This window comes from Camelus ferus, chromosome 16 (genome assembly GCF_009834535.1).
Source record: "Camelus ferus isolate YT-003-E chromosome 16, BCGSAC_Cfer_1.0, whole genome shotgun sequence".
In the NCBI taxonomy this organism is placed as follows: domain Eukaryota; kingdom Metazoa; phylum Chordata; class Mammalia; order Artiodactyla; family Camelidae; genus Camelus; species Camelus ferus.
In genome coordinates this window covers 33,924,533-33,940,031 of record NC_045711.1, presented here as the reverse complement: position 1 = coordinate 33,940,031, position 15,499 = coordinate 33,924,533, and the positions used below count along the sequence as shown (strand labels likewise).

Sequence of the window (15,499 nt, the reverse complement as noted above, 5' to 3'; positions counted from 1 at the left end):
AATTCTTAATGTAAATAAAGCTTCCCACTCCCCACCCCCCAGTTAAAACATCATGAAACTCTATCATTATAGGAACAGATCATTTGTTGATTTATGTCGCTGGGAATACATGATTTGATTTTATTCTCCCTAGTTTCACTTTATTATTTTTCTTTGTAGTTTCACAAGCATCTCACTGTGAAGCTCTCTGATATATTGTGTTGATTACAGTTTAAAAATAGTGCTTTAAGGATACAGTGAAAGGAATACTTAATGCACCCTATTGGAATATAAATTATTTTTGACTCTAAGCCTGGTAACTTGTTTTTTAAACAGTTTTATTGAGATACAATTCATATACAATTCACCCATTTAAATTACACTGTTCATTGGTTTTTGGTATATTCACACATACATACAACCACCAACACAGTCAATTTTAGAATATTTTTATCACCTCAAGAAGAAACCCCATACTCTTTAGCTGTTCCCTCCATGTACCCCCACTCCTACCCTAAGGAACTACTAACTTTCTGTTTGTCTTAGATTTTCCTCTTCTGGATTTTCATATGAATGGAATCATTTGATATGTGATCTGTTGTGACTGGCTTCTTGTACTTAGCAAAATGTTTTCAGTGTTTGTTTATATTGTAGCATGTATCAATACTTGATTCCTTTTTATGGCCAAATAACATTTCATTGTATGGGTACACCAGATTTTGTTTATCCATTTGTCAGTTGATGGACTTTTGGATTATTTCCACCTTTTGGCTTTTGTGAATAATGCTGTTATAAAAATCTGTGTCCAGGTTTTTGTGTGTCCATGTTTTTTATTGCTTTTCAGTATGTGCCTAGGAGTAGTATTCTGGGTCATATGTAACTTTGTGTTTAATTGTTTGAGGAACTCCCTGACTGTTTTTGAAAGCAGCTACACCATTTTGTGTTACCTCCAGCAGTGTACAAGGGTTCCAGTTTCTCCATATTCTTGCCAGTACTTCTTGCTGTCATTTTGATTCTGACCATCTTAGTAGGTATGAAGTTGTATCCCACTTTGGTTTTGATTTGTATTTCCCCATTGGCTAATAATGTTGAAATTCTTTTCATGTGCTCTTTGGTCATTTGTATCTCATCTTTGGAGAAGTGACTGTTTAGACCTTTTTGCCCACTTTTAAATTGAGTTAACTGTCTTTTTATTTCTGAATTGCAAGAGTTCTTTATACAGCATACAAGTACCTTATCAGATATGTGATGTGCAAATATTTTCTCCTGTTTTGTGGGTTGTCTTTGTTGATAGTGTTCTTTCAACGACAAAAGTTTTTAAATTTGAATAAGTCTAGTTTATCTATTTTTCTCTTTTGTTTGCACTTTTGGTGCCTAGTTTGAGGTCATGAAAATTTACCTCTATGTTTCCATCTAAGAGTTTTATAATTTTAACTTACATTTAAGTCCTTGAACCATTTTGAGTTAATTTTTTTGTATGGTGTGAGGTAGGGGTTCATCTTCATTGCTTTGCCTGTGGCTGTCCAGTTGTCCCAGTACCATTTGTTAAGACTATTCTTTCTCTTATTGAATAGTCTTGGCACCTTTATCAATAATCATTTGACCATAGACTATGGATTTATCTGTGGACTCTAAATTCTATTCCATTGACTTGTCTTTATGCCAGTATTATACTGTCTTTATTACTGTTGCTTTGTAGTAAGTCTTGAAGTCAGGGAATGTGAGTTCACCTACTTCCTTCCTTGTCAGGATTGTTTTGTGTATTTGGGTCCCTTATAGTTCCCTATGAATTTTAGAATAAGCTTGTCAGTTTATATAAAGAAGTCAGCTGGAATTCTGATAAGGATTCTGTTAAATCTATAGATCAGCCAGGAGAGAACTGCCATCCTAACAATGTCAAGTCTTCTAATCTGTGAACATGGGTGTTTTTCCATTTACTTAGATCTTTAATTTCTTGCAATAATTTTTTGGGTAGTTTTCACAGTGTAAGTTTTATACTTCTTTTGTTTATTACTAAGTATTTTGTTCTTTTTGTTGCTAATGTGACTGGAATTATTTTATTTATTTCATTTTCAGATTTTACATTGCAAATTTATAGAAATAAAATTGATCTTTGTATATTGGTCTTATATCCTGTAATCTTATTAAATTTGTTTATTAGTTCAAGTAGTATTTTAGTGGATCCTTTGGGGTTTTACATATATAAGAGTATGTCATCTATGAATTGGCATAGTTTTACTTCTTCCTTTCCAATCTGAATGCCTTGCAAAATTGCCTGGCTAGAACCTCTAGTATAATGTTTAATAGATGTGGGAGAGAAAAAACATTCTAGTCTTGTTCCACATCTTAGAGGAAAGCATCCAGTCTTTAACCATTAAGTATAATGTTAGTTGTAGGGTTTTGGGGTTTTTTGTTTGTTTGTTTGTTTTGTTGTTGTCAGGGTTTTTTTTTTTTTTTTTTTTTTTTTTTTGGTAGATGCCCTTTTATCAGGTTGAGGAAGTTCCTTGCTGTTTTTCTGAGAAATCTCTCTTTTGCCTTATTTTTAAAAGAACAATTTGCTCAGTATAGGATTCTTGGTTGACCCTTTCCCCCTGTACTTTGAATATTCTATCCTGCTGCCTTCTGGCCCTGCATTGTTTTTGCTCAGAAATCTGCTGTTAATCCTATTGGAATTCCCTTGTAAGTGATTCCTTGTAAGTTATAGTTCTGTTTTCAAGATTTTCTCCTTTGCTTTTGAGCATTTTTCCTACAGTATATCTGTTTATGGGCCTCTTTGTGTTTATCCTACTGGAAGTTCATTAAGCTTCTTGTATTGGTAAGTTTATTTTTTTTAATGAATTTGATAAGTTTTCAGCCATTATTTCTTTAAATATTTTTTCTGCTCCTTTCTTGTTCTCCTCTCCTGATGTCCGTTATGTGCTTCGTGATGTACTTAACCATTTTCCACATTTCCCTGAAGCTCGAGTTTCCTCTCCCAGCTTGCATAATCTCTGTTGATATATCTTCAAATACGCTAATTATTTCTTTTGCCAGTTTAATTCTACTCTTGAACCTCTCTAGTGCATCTTTTATTTTGGTTATTGTAGTTTGCAACTCCAGAATTACCATTTGTTTTATGTATATATACACATACATACATACGTTATGTGTATGTATGTGTATACACACACACACACACACACACACACACACACACACATACACACACAAACTTTCTGTATCTGTATTGATGTTCTCTTTTTGATGCAACATTGTCATTCATACCTTCCATTACTTCTTTATTATTTCCTTTGGTTCTGTGAACATATTTATAGTGGCTATTTTGAAATACTTTTCTGTTAAATTCAACATCTGATCATTCCCACAGGCAGTTTCTTTCGCCTACTTTATTCCCGTGGTGTATGGCTCATACTTATTTCTTTGCGTGCCTCATGATTTTTCTTTGGAAATTGGTCATTTTAGATGATACATTGTAGTAACTCTGGGTACTGATTTCTCATCCTGTTCTTTGGGGACTTGTCCATGTTATTTGCTTGTTTATTTGTTTAATGATTTGCTGGATTTTAGTGAAGTCTGTTCTATCACCCTGTGCCCCCAGAGCTAATCCTCTGATGGTGTTCTTCAGGGAGGCATGGCTTTAGGGTTGCCTGCAGGCACCTTGGGAAGACTGGTACTTGGTAGAACTCTCTTTTCCTGACCAACCCAGCTGTTAAACTCCACTAGTTACCCAGATTGCTCTCTTGTTTTCAATGATGCTCTGAGGCATAAATTCCTCTACAAACTAATCCAAATTGGGGCTCCTTGTAAGGAAAAGTTTCTGAGGTCAATGTTTGCTATTTGTTCTGACCGAAGGGCGGCTCTTGAGTGTCTTATTCCCTGGTTCTCTCTTGGAAAGTAACTGACCCACAGTCTAGACTGTATGTTCAGTACATGAATTGCTTTTCATTTGCCTTTTACCACAACCTCCAGTTGAATACTCTTAGACTTAAATTTGTCCACACGTTGTTAAGAATGAAGTCAGGTCCTTTGGGAAGATTTGGTACTGTGTGTTCCTGCTTTTTCCCCTTTGGCAAAATATCTAAGCCAGGGTTCTGGAGCTGGGGATGAGGACAGTGGTGAGCTTCTCTGTGACTGACATTCAGGCTGTAGGAGCTGAGTGCTGGGGAGGTTAGGGTGGGGATGGGGCACGCAAAGCAACTTGTCTCTCCTGGTGTGGAAGCACTATTTCATGAGCTGGGCAAAAGAGCTGTTGGGGTCCTAGCATTCTCAGTGTACCATGCCTAAGGCAGGGCCTCTGTTCCACAGGTATGCGGGGGCAGAAGGGAGATGCCTGTCTTTGATGTACTTGCTTGGGACTTATTCTCAGCAATAGAAGGCTGGGGATAGGATGAGAAACTTCAAGTCCTGCTGCTCCCAGGAAGAAAGCCTGTGGACTGAGCTAGGGAAAGAGGGAGCCTTGTGTTCTTGGCTGCAGCAGTCTGGAGCCTTGATGAGATGGGAGGGGAAGGGAGGGCATGGTGTTGATTCAATACCACTTTTTACCTTTCAGACTGAATTTTTATAGATTTTATTGTATAGTTGTTTCTTCATTTGCTGTTTGCCCTTAGGGACCATAGTCAGAGGCTTTGAATGGTAGTTTTTAAAAATAATTTTCATCAGTTTCACTGAGGAGCAAATGAGCAGAGATCTTCATGCTGTCAACCTCTTTAACTGTTTTTTGAGCCAGCAGTCATGCCTTTTTAATGCATGATTCAGAAAAGTGTTTCCTTCATTAAGGTCTCTGACCAACCTTCATAAGGAACATCCTTAACATCTCAACTTTCAGATATTGCCTACATGATACAAGAGGCCAAGAGAATTGATTTCCCCTGCTTGTTTTCCTTAAAGAATGAATTTGTGACATGTGGAAGTACTCTAGAAGGTTTGCACAAGTACAGAGTTTGTGAAGGAAATGAAAATAATAGTAGCTAGAGAATTTTAACATGAGCGCCCTGTACCATGTGGTTGATTGGATTCTTTTCAAGTTGGCTCAGAGGTGTTACAGTTAATTCTTGGCTTCTTTGACTTGACTTAGATATCAAAATCAACAGATTTCTTCCCCAGTTTTGCTGTCATTTTAAATTAGTTTCTTTTTATTTATTTATTTATTTATTTATTTTGTTTTTCCTTTCTAGGGGCCACTCAATAGTGAGTCTTCCAACCAGAGCTTGTGCAGCGTGGGGTCCTTGAGTGATAAAGAGGTAGAGGTAAGAAACCACATCCATTGCAAGACTTTTCATATTTCCATGCTTTCCATCTCAGTTAAACAATAGCACTGCATAACTCTGGGACACTTTTAGGGTCTCTGTGAATGACTCCCCTTTGAGTTGCATGCTGTTTGTGTAGTTGTGATGTGGCCCTAATAGGTTTTTATTATGATAATCATGTACGGGCATTATCTTTTAAAGTTTTGGTTTAGTTGCCATCAATAAAGGGTAGAAATTTGTAGTTGTAGCTGAATTGGCTTAGGCGCATTTGAATTTTAGCACTTGTCAGTACTTCAACACAGTGGGTCAGTGTGGCCTGGCAGACTTTGGTAACAAAATTTGAAGATTTATTTATTTGTTTTTTAAGGCAAATAGCCTGGCTGCGTGGATATGTAACTACCTACTTTGCACTTAGATGCAAAAACTTTCAAAAAATTAGAGCTAGTTGATTATACAGATTTTTTTCCTTTTTGGAAAAAAGTGATTGAATTTAAGCTCTTTTAAATTAGAAATATTTTAATAGCTACTGTCTGAGAGCCTATCGTATGCTAGATGGTTGTACTACATTTGTGCTTTATAAAATATCTTATTTAAGCTTTGCAGCAACCCTGATTTACAGATGAGTAAATTGAAGTTCTGACATTTTGAATAGTTTGTCAACAATGGTGTAGATGGTTTGACTCCAGATCCTGTACACTTTGCATGACCCTGCCCTAGAGCAGGACACTAGTTTAGGGCTTGTCCGTGCCAGTTAAGTCTTCTTATAGATTTGATATTTTGTACATACTGTCTGATTTTCATAATGTGAAAAATTTAACAAAATGCTAATTGTGATGTATATGGTATTTAACAGACTCCTGAGAAAAAACAGAATGACCAGCGAAACCGGAAAAGAAAAGCTGAACCATATGAAACTAGCCAAGGTAGTAGTAATTTCACACCAATAAAAATACTAAATTCTTACGTACTTAGAAAATTTCCAATCCATACTAAGTAATTAGTTTGTGTACAGGGATTCCTAACAAAGGAGATTTATATTCCTTAAGGGAATATCAGGCTGTTTATTATGGACTTGCCATTAGATACACACTTGACAAAACAGTGATAGTTCTTTGTGGACTCTGCTTTTCCATGCTGTAATTTAACAGTCTTCTTGACACAGGTTTTAATTTAGATTAAGCATTTATTGTACAGAAAAGAGGTTACATTGCAGTTTTAACTGTCTTGCATTAGATCAGTGATTTGTTAATAATAGGCAAGCAGAAATGCTTTCATTTACATGGTTGTCCTTTTATCTCGTCTTCTTCAATGTCAATTATTTAGTTGAACATCAGTGCCCAGTGGAATAAATCTGTAAATATGATGGTCATAATGCCAGATTTCTTTTAATAATTAAAGAGACAATAAATGAAATGGAAGGACTTCGAAGAAAGTCCTAGCCTTTTTTTTTTTTTTTCATTTTTAAAATTTTTAATCTTCAAATCATTTTTTACTTTTTTGGGGAAAATCCTCCCAAAGTGAGAAGGCCTAAAGTTTTTTTTTTGTGAAATAGAATTAACCCTTTAGTTCTGATGAGTTTGTTTTGAATTCTTTGTTCTTAGTTGTGGGTGTGGATTATAGTTTAGTTTTATTTTGATTCAGAGTTGTAGCGTAAGTTTTGTTAGTGTACTTATAAAAGATTAGTGAATCTTAAATGAAAGCAGGCTCTCAAAAAATGTTTCATTGCTTACTTAGTCTTATTTTCTGGAGGAAATGGTCTCTGTTCTTAGGATACAGGTATTTTGACTAATATGTTAAAAGTAAAGTTGACACTTGAATTGATAACAGTATGTGCAGTTATTGAATACATAGTACATTTTAGTGAATGATGGTTTACTTGTGTGTGTTATTCGAAAAACTATACTTACTTTGGTTTCATTTTCAGGGAAAGGCACTCCTAGGGGACATAAAATTAGTGATTATTTTGAGGTAAGTTAAGTTTTTTGAAAAAAAAAAACACAACTAGTGATTTTATAAAACCTAAATCCTTTCATTTAAGGCTTTAGAAAGCAGTATTTTGCCTTTGTGCTCTCCTCCCCTTCCTCCCCATCTTCATCAATCTAATGGTGCCCCATCTCTCTCTATAAGAGGAAATGGCTGCTGGCTTCCTAAATTTAAATTTGTTGATGATGTGTCTTGTCTGTGATGATATAAAAATTCACAAATGAGGTGATTTTTCTCTTGGTCAGACTAGGTTTCGTGTCTTACAAAGATTGAAGTGGAGTGGCTTGGACTCTTCTTTTGTCCTCTTCCCTTTAGTCCAGTGGAACCTGTAGTGAGCTCACTGACCCATCGTTAGTGGTTACTAAAGAAGACACTAACATCCACTGTACCACTGTATTCTTGCTTCGTGTATTTTGAGACAAGAAGGGAAAACATTCTTCTCTTATGTCCTTTCAAAACCATGTGTACTTTCAGCTTCCTAGCCATGTTTTCTTTATACCTTGGTACATTTCTGCTGGAGCTCCTCTTTAAATTCTCATTGAAAATTTAGTAGAATTTGGCTTACATGGCATTTTCTCTCTAGAATAAGATTTGTTGACTTAAAGGGGCCATATGTAATTAAGACCTGTTGTGTTAATCTTTTACTCTCCTTATCTGAAGCATAGTACTGTTGTGAATTATTCATATCCATTTTTCCCTGTTGGCCAGTTTGCTGGGGGAAGCGGGCCAGGAACCAGCCCTGGCAGAAGTGTTCCACCAGTTGCACGATCCTCACCGCAACATTCCTTATCCAATCCCTTACCGGTAAGCATTCACCTGGAGAAATTTGACACCTGTTCTAGGAGACAAGAAGCCCAGGAACACTCAAGCAAAGTTTCTCTTCCATTAATTACCCAAGGGGAATGAGGCATTAAGGAGAAACATTCATAGGACTGTCTATGAATCATTTAACTTAGATTCAAATCTGTATCAGTAAATTTACATTTTAAAAGAGCTAACCCTATTCTCCCAGTATAATAAATTACCTCTAGGCCTGCAGCTCAGTGTTCTGTCAAGGAAGTGATTTCCAGCTCAGACACTAGGTTTTTATCCTTGTCAGATTTATATGTTCCTGTAACTAAATTCCTTTAAAAAAAAAATTGGTCAGCTCCTGGCTTTTGAATTATTTTTAAGGCTCTCTCAGTGATGTAGCAGAGAAACTAATGCTACACAAATTTGGGATAGGTTTGTTTCCTGTGTATAAGTGAGGTCTGAAGCTCTTAACAATATTACGGTGTTAATAGTGGTTCTCAGCCAGGAATAGTTTGTCCCCTCAGAAGACATTTGGCAATGCTGAAATAATTTTTGGTTACTACTAGGGGGTGGGTGGAAGGCATTTAGTGGGGAGAGGCCAGGGATGCTGGTAAACATCTTACAGTGCGCAGGATAGAGCCCACAACAAAGAATTATCCAGTCCAAAATGTCATTAGTGCCGAGGTTGAGAATCCCTGAGCGAGCTAATGCAAGATTTTGTGTTAATTTGCTTGAGTGCCTTTAGATAATTTGTGGATACCACATAAGAACTCTGTACTTAAGAGTGTTCAAGGGCAGCAGGGGGTCGAGGGATATAGCTCAGTGGTAGAGTACAGCTTGGCATGCATGAGGTCCTGGGTTCAATCCCCAGTACCTCCATAAAAAATAAAGAAATAAATAAAATAAACAAATAAATGAATAAACCTAATTACCTCCCCCACACAAAAAAAATTTTTTTTTAATTTAAAAAAAAAAGAAGAATGTTCTGTCCACTGATGCCTCAGGTATTGCTGTGGGATCTTAAAGAAAAGGGAGAACAGGAGTTTTCATCCTAAGTGTCTGTTTAGGAAAGTTGCTTTTCTCTGCCTTGGCAGAGTTGGTTAATATTGCTCTTTTCCTAAGTGATTTAATGTTCTATATGGTTACAGTATTTTCAAATACACTTCTTGCCCTTCTCTGTTTCATAAAAACATGCATTCATTGGGTGGTTATAATTATTAAAGGACTTAGGAAAATGTATTCAACTTCAAGATTTTTGCTATTATTTTGTCGTCCTTGCTATGCTTAAAAATGTTAGAAATGTTTGATGTATAGATGTGTTTAGTTAGGTTGAGGTTTGTTAGATAACTTTTGAGGAGGCCCATGTCTTTATTTTTATTAACTTTTAAGCCAATTAAAGTTTTTTACATGTTAAATGAGATTGTAGAATTACCTATTTGGGACACATATGATTTGTAGAATTTTGTTGTCTGTTACTGTTTTCTTCCTGAAAAATATATTTTTTTCATTTGGTTTTTAGTAGTATGACTCCCCCCCTCCCCCCATCTATCATGTGTCCAATTTAAGTCATGTCTTATCTGAAGACAAAAGAGATGTATTCCATGGTCTCTAGATAGTTTTACCAGCTCTGTGAATGGTGGCTGGGCCTCATCAGTATTATGCAAATAAGTATATCTTAGGTGTTAAAATAGGAACCAAACCTTGTTTTCTTTTTCCATTGCACTTAGAACTCTGTGTCCTCCCTAATTAGATTCTGTCCTTCATGGTTATAATCACTGATTTATGTACACCCTTCAGTTCCCTTTCCCCACTCTCTGTCATACTTGCCTGAAAAAAAACCTGGCCCTGGTTAAATCTAATTTTTCACCTTTTCCTTGCCTGTGTCTAAGCAGCTCAGCATGGTTAGAGGAAAATACATATACCCTTGCTGACTGATCTCACTTTAAGTTCATGACCACTAACCCCATGAACCCTCTAGTTGTCTGCCAGTCCTATTATATTTCCATAGTTTGGTCCCTTTCCTAGGTGAGTATTACATATTTTTATCATTTCTTGCAAGCCTCCAGCAACACTTCCTTTCCGTTTACTATCTCAACTGATGATGGCTTTACTTTTTTATTTTACTGAGAAGATAGGAGCAATCAGAAGAGAACTTTTCACATGCTCCTACCCCATATCTACCAAGCTACTTGCATCATTATCCATATCTGCCTTTTAGGATGAATGAACTTGCCAGGCCTTTACTTGTTGTGCTCTGGTCTCCCTGAAAATTACTTACCCAACTCTACTTGACAGTTCCACTTGTATAACTAAATGGACAGCATAAAAACATCCACAAAGGAACTCTTGCTCCCCTTTCACCAGCAGAACAACAGCAACAACAAACTGCTCTTTCTGCAGTCTGCTCTGTCCTGGTGAATGACAGTTTACTCTGTCCATTTTTTTCAGATCATAACCTCATACGCCATATCTAATCCATGGGTAAATTCTATTTTTTTTTTAATACCCAAATCTAACAACTTTTCTATTCTTTTAGTTCTCTGCATTAATCTCCAGAGTAGTCTCCCTATTTCTCCCTGTGTCTCACCTATTCAAATATAGTAGCCAAAGTGATTCTGTGAAAACATTAAGACAGATCATGGCACCCCTCTGCTCAGAATTGTCCAGTGGCTAGTCCAAACCGTTCTAGGCTTACATGGCCTAGATGCTCCTACATTATCCTTGCCTCCTCATCCACCTGACTCCATCTGCTCTCCCTCCCCCTCGTGCTGTTCCAGCCACAGTGGCCTCCTTGAAGTACCCCGAACACTGTGAAGCACTCTTTTGCTTCAGGGCCTTTGTACTCCCTATTCCCTCTTCCAGGGACAGCATGATTAGCAATCTCTTCATCAGGCTGTTACTCAAAAGTGACCTTATCAGAGAGATCTGTTCTGTCTAATTTCTTTAAATAACAGTCCCTCACACCTTGTAACTCTGTTCCTAATCCTGCTTTAATTCTTAGTTATTACCACCTGACGTAATATATTTAAATTTTGATATGTATTTAAATTTTTTCATTGATTCATATTTATAAATATGGAAGAGTATACATATAAGTCTACAGCTTAATGAATTTTCACAAACTATACCAGAAATCCTCCAGAAACCCCCTTATGCCCCACTACAGTAATAGCCTCCTTCCTGCCATTAGGAATAGCCACCATCTTGACTTCTAACAGCATAGATGAGTTTTTTCTGTTTTTGTACTTTGTATAAAAGGAATTATATAGTATATACTCTTGTGTCTGGCTTCTTTTATTCAACATTACTTTTGTGAGATTCATCCATATTGTGTGTTGTTGTAGATCATCATTGTTACTGGTGTGTGGTATAATTATAATATTTTTATTTAATAACTTACATATTTTAGTTTTTTTAGTTTTTGACTATACAGTTAATCTGTTGCCCATTTTCTCCTACCAGAGTGATAACCCCATGAGAGCAGGAATTTTGTTTTTGTTTATTGCTGGTTCCATCTCTCACAGTACTTAATTACCTAAGGTGTAATTGTTTTAACTACTTCCCCCAGTTGATATGGAAGAGATAATATCTTGTTCAGTTTTCAGGTGGGCACACAGTGGGTGCCCAAGACTGTTCACTGAAAGAGAAGAATGGATAAAGAATTACTTAAGCTTTTTTCCCCCAAGTGATTCTTTTATATTTTTTTGATAAATAGAAAATAGTAGGTAAAACATGAGCCTTTTGATGCAGGAGTTGGTGAACTACAGCCCACAGCTGGCAAGTTAAGAATGATTTTCAGATTTTTTTAAAGAGTTATAGAGAGAAAGGGGAATATGCCACAGAGACGACATATTGCCTAAAAAGCCTAAAATATTTCTGTCTGGCTCATCACAAAAAATGTTTCTGGGAAGTCATTATGCAGTTAACTCCATGTAATCACTGCTTAGCTCAGAAAGTAACATATTTCCAGCACCCTGGAAATCTGTGTGCTCTTCCCTGATCACAGCTACCTCCCTCCACCCTAGAAACAACCACAGTTCTAATTTTTGTGATTATTATTTGCTTTTCCTTATAGTGTGACCATGTATGTATCTCTAGACAAAATAATTTCGTCATTAAGTCAATTTTGTTAATCCTAGTGTTTAAATCTTCTGTATTCTGACTTTTGTCTGTTTGTTCTGTCACTTACTAAGAGTAGGTATATTCATGACTCTCATGATTGTGGGAGTCGTTTGTTTCTTCCTATATTTATATTTTTGCTTTATGTGTTATTAAGTGATTCTCTTCATTTTTTGTGACTTTTTGCTCTAAATGCAGTTTATCTGATACTTAGCATATCTGCACCATTGTATGGTATAAATATTTCCATTTTTATACTATCAACTTTTCATTATTATGTTTTCAGTTATTATATTTTCACTATATGTTTCTGATAAATATATAGTTGAAATTTTTTTCTTTATTCAAAGATCTTTTTTTTAAACTTCCCTGTTTACATTTAATGTACTTATCATTGTATTGAGTTTAAATACACCATCTTTTAGTGTATTTTCTATTTATTCTGCCTGTTACTATTTTTTTAATTTCTTGCTTTCATGGATTGAAAAAAAAACTTACTTCATATTTTACTCCTCCACTAGTAGGTAGGTCCTGTGTGGTATTTCTCTTAGAAATTACCACAGGTATCTTTAATGTGCTGAAGTTTGATGTTAATAGTATCTTTACCCTCCTCCCAGATAAATGATAACCTCAGAATGTTGATTTCGTCTGCTACTGATTAGGTAGTGGTGGTGTATGTTTTTATTTTGCCCTTTTTAACCTCATAAAAAGTTGTTATTATTTTATACTGTCAGTGTTCATTTGGATCTGTTTATATACATACCCCTTCTCTTTGTACTTATTTCCTTTTTGCATATTACACCTTCTACTCTAGGGTCACGTTCTGCTCTCACTAGTCCTTTAGTATGCTTTAGTACAGTATGTATCTGCTGGGGGTTAACTCTCTAGGTTTTTATTTGCTGAAGTAACTATTTTGCTCTTGAAAGAGGTTTTTGCTGTGTATTTTATTTCTAGATTGGCTTTTTTTTTCTTTTAACACAAATGAATATATTATTACCATCTTTTGGTTCCTATTATTACTACTAAGAAAACAGCTTTCATTTACTTGTTACTTCTTTTGAAAGCATCTCCTCCCCTCTTCTCCCACCCCTGCTGCTTTTAACATTTTTGTCTGTGGTGTGCTGCAGTTTTACTATCATGCATCTTTTTATTTCTCTTGCTTGTGATTTGCTGGGCTTTTGGTATCTGAGGGTTGGTGTCTTATACCATTTCTAAATAATTATTTGCCGTTGTCTCTTCAGATACTATCTCAGCCCTGTTCTCTTTTTCTTCCTCCTGTAAAATTTAAATTGTCTCCCTTTATCGCTCTGCCTCTTCTTTTTTTTCTGTTTTCTTTCGGTCTCTGTATGCTCCATTCTGGATAGTTTCTTACCTTTCAGTTCCAAAATTTTCTGTTTTGTTATATCTAATTTGCCCCATCGAATTCTTAATTTTGTTATTTTATGTTCCCTACAGATATTTTCAAGCCTGCTTTTATTTTTTTTAATCTAGCAGACATAGTTGTTTTATAATTTGTATCTGTTAATTCCGGTATTTCAAGTTTTTTGGTTTTTTTTTTTGAATCTTTTCTGCTATTTCTTCTTTTTCCTAGTTATTGCTCAGGGCTCTATTTCTTTTTTGCTTCATTATTTCGACCGCATGCTGCTCATTGTTCTTGAAAAATTATTTGTGAAATTTCTTTGAGATCTAGGATGAAGATATGTTCCTCCAGGGAGAATGTTTGTCTGTTTCTTTCAAGTGCCTAGAGATTCTACCAGTGCAATATTATATTACTACAAACTCCTGAGTTCATGGCTTGTATTTCTTTTGTTTGGTTTGCTTATTTTGTTTGTTTGAACCACCCAGGCAATATTGATACGGATTGTGTTAACATTTCTCAAGAAAAGTGTCCCGTCCCCCCCCCCCCCCCCCCCCCGGGCGCAGAGCTAAGGCATCTCTGTTGCAGTTCCTTGAAGTGGGAGAAATTTTTCTTCTGGATTACATTTTCTGTGAGATTGTAGCCCTTTGGAAGTGCAGCATAAAGTGGGAAGGGTTTCTTACTGAACCCCCTACTCTGGATGGGTTTGCCCTGTGACTGTTCTCTTGACAACATGGTGCCCTGAAAGTGGAAATTCAAAATCTGTAGGTACTCTTAGGGCAAATGTGACTTTGGTGCTTCTTTTACCTTTCTTGTGTTCCTAATTTCCCTTAGATTTTACTGTGACAGATCTCTACTATTTTACCAGCTTTTCTATACTTTTTTCCCGCAACTTTTCTATACTTTTAATATCTTTTTTTGGTCCTGTTTTTATGGTTGTTTTCTAGGGGAGGTTGGTACAAACATTCTAGCCTGCTGTATTAGATATATTTTAAAATCTTTAAGCCCTTGACAAATATTTATTGAATATATAACAATGATTTATTTTACTGTTGCAGCTTCAATGATACATTCTCCCAAGTAGTGAGAATAGTGTGAGTGGGTATCACAGGTGTTCTGGAGCCTGAATTAAACCATTTTATTCAGTGGGGTAGGAGTATTGGTCTTAAGGAGGTAGATTTAAAAAAAAATATTCTTTTGTTAGGATCATTTTTATTTTATTTTCTAAAATGAGAATGTTCATTTTCCCTAATAAAAGGGTACATGCTGATTATGAAAGTCTTAATTCAGAAGTGGTAAGATACAAAGTCCTCTCCAGAAGAACTGTTATTAGAGGGTTTAGTGGGCATATATGTTTATATGTATGTTCATACAGTACAGTTCCTCACTTCCATTGTATTAGTTTATTTAACCAATAGCCTCTAAGCATTTTGTATTCTATAAATAATGCTGTAATGAATGTCCTTGTATATACATCTGTGCTGTATGCATTTTTTCCCTTTGGAAAATTTCCAAAGTATAGCTCTTACGTCAAAAAATATGCTCAGTTTAAAATGTCATCACATAATTGTTAGCAGGTTATCAGCAGTTTGAGAGTCCCAGGTTTTACATAACCTTCTAATACTGAATTTTATCATTATAATCTTTGCCAATGAGAAGAATAACCTTGTTTTAACTTGCATTTCTTCATTAGTGATATTAGACATCTTTTCATATGTTTAATTGGCCTTTTGAATGTCTCTTAATGCTTGTTCAGTTCCTTTGCCTATTTATTTAATATAGTATTTGTTTTTTCTTACTGATGAGTAGGAGCACATTATTTATTAAGATTGTTAACTCATTGTCATTTACACTGTAAATACTTTTTGCCTGTTTGTAATTTGTCATTTAACTTTCACCATTCAAAAGTTAAAAAAAAAAAACTGAAGTCAAATTTATTAATGTTTTTCTTTCATGACTTGCTGGTTTTGTCTTATTCTTAGATGTTCCTATATGGTTTGTATTTTTAATGTCATGTTTAAAA

At 35.5% G+C, this 15,499-nt stretch overlaps 1 protein-coding gene across 5 annotated transcripts in view; it reads left to right on the top strand.

Annotated features, from left to right (window-relative positions):
- The window catches only part of TLK2 (tousled like kinase 2), a 101,647-nt gene that overhangs the window by 30,250 nt on the left and 55,898 nt on the right, over window positions 1–15,499 (top strand). For 2 of the 5 annotated variants that reach the window (XM_032457155.1, XM_032457154.1), the window contains exons 3-6: window positions 5,154–5,225; window positions 6,079–6,148; window positions 7,150–7,193; window positions 7,917–8,012. The exons of 2 other annotated variants lie outside the window; for them this stretch is intronic. In XM_032457155.1, coding sequence (XP_032313046.1) covers window positions 5,154–5,225; window positions 6,079–6,148; window positions 7,150–7,193; window positions 7,917–8,012 — 282 coding nt within the window. The remainder of the gene's footprint in view (window positions 1–5,153; window positions 5,226–6,078; window positions 6,149–7,149; window positions 7,194–7,916; window positions 8,013–15,499) is intronic. One more of the 5 variants, XM_032457153.1, reaches the window with a different exon arrangement.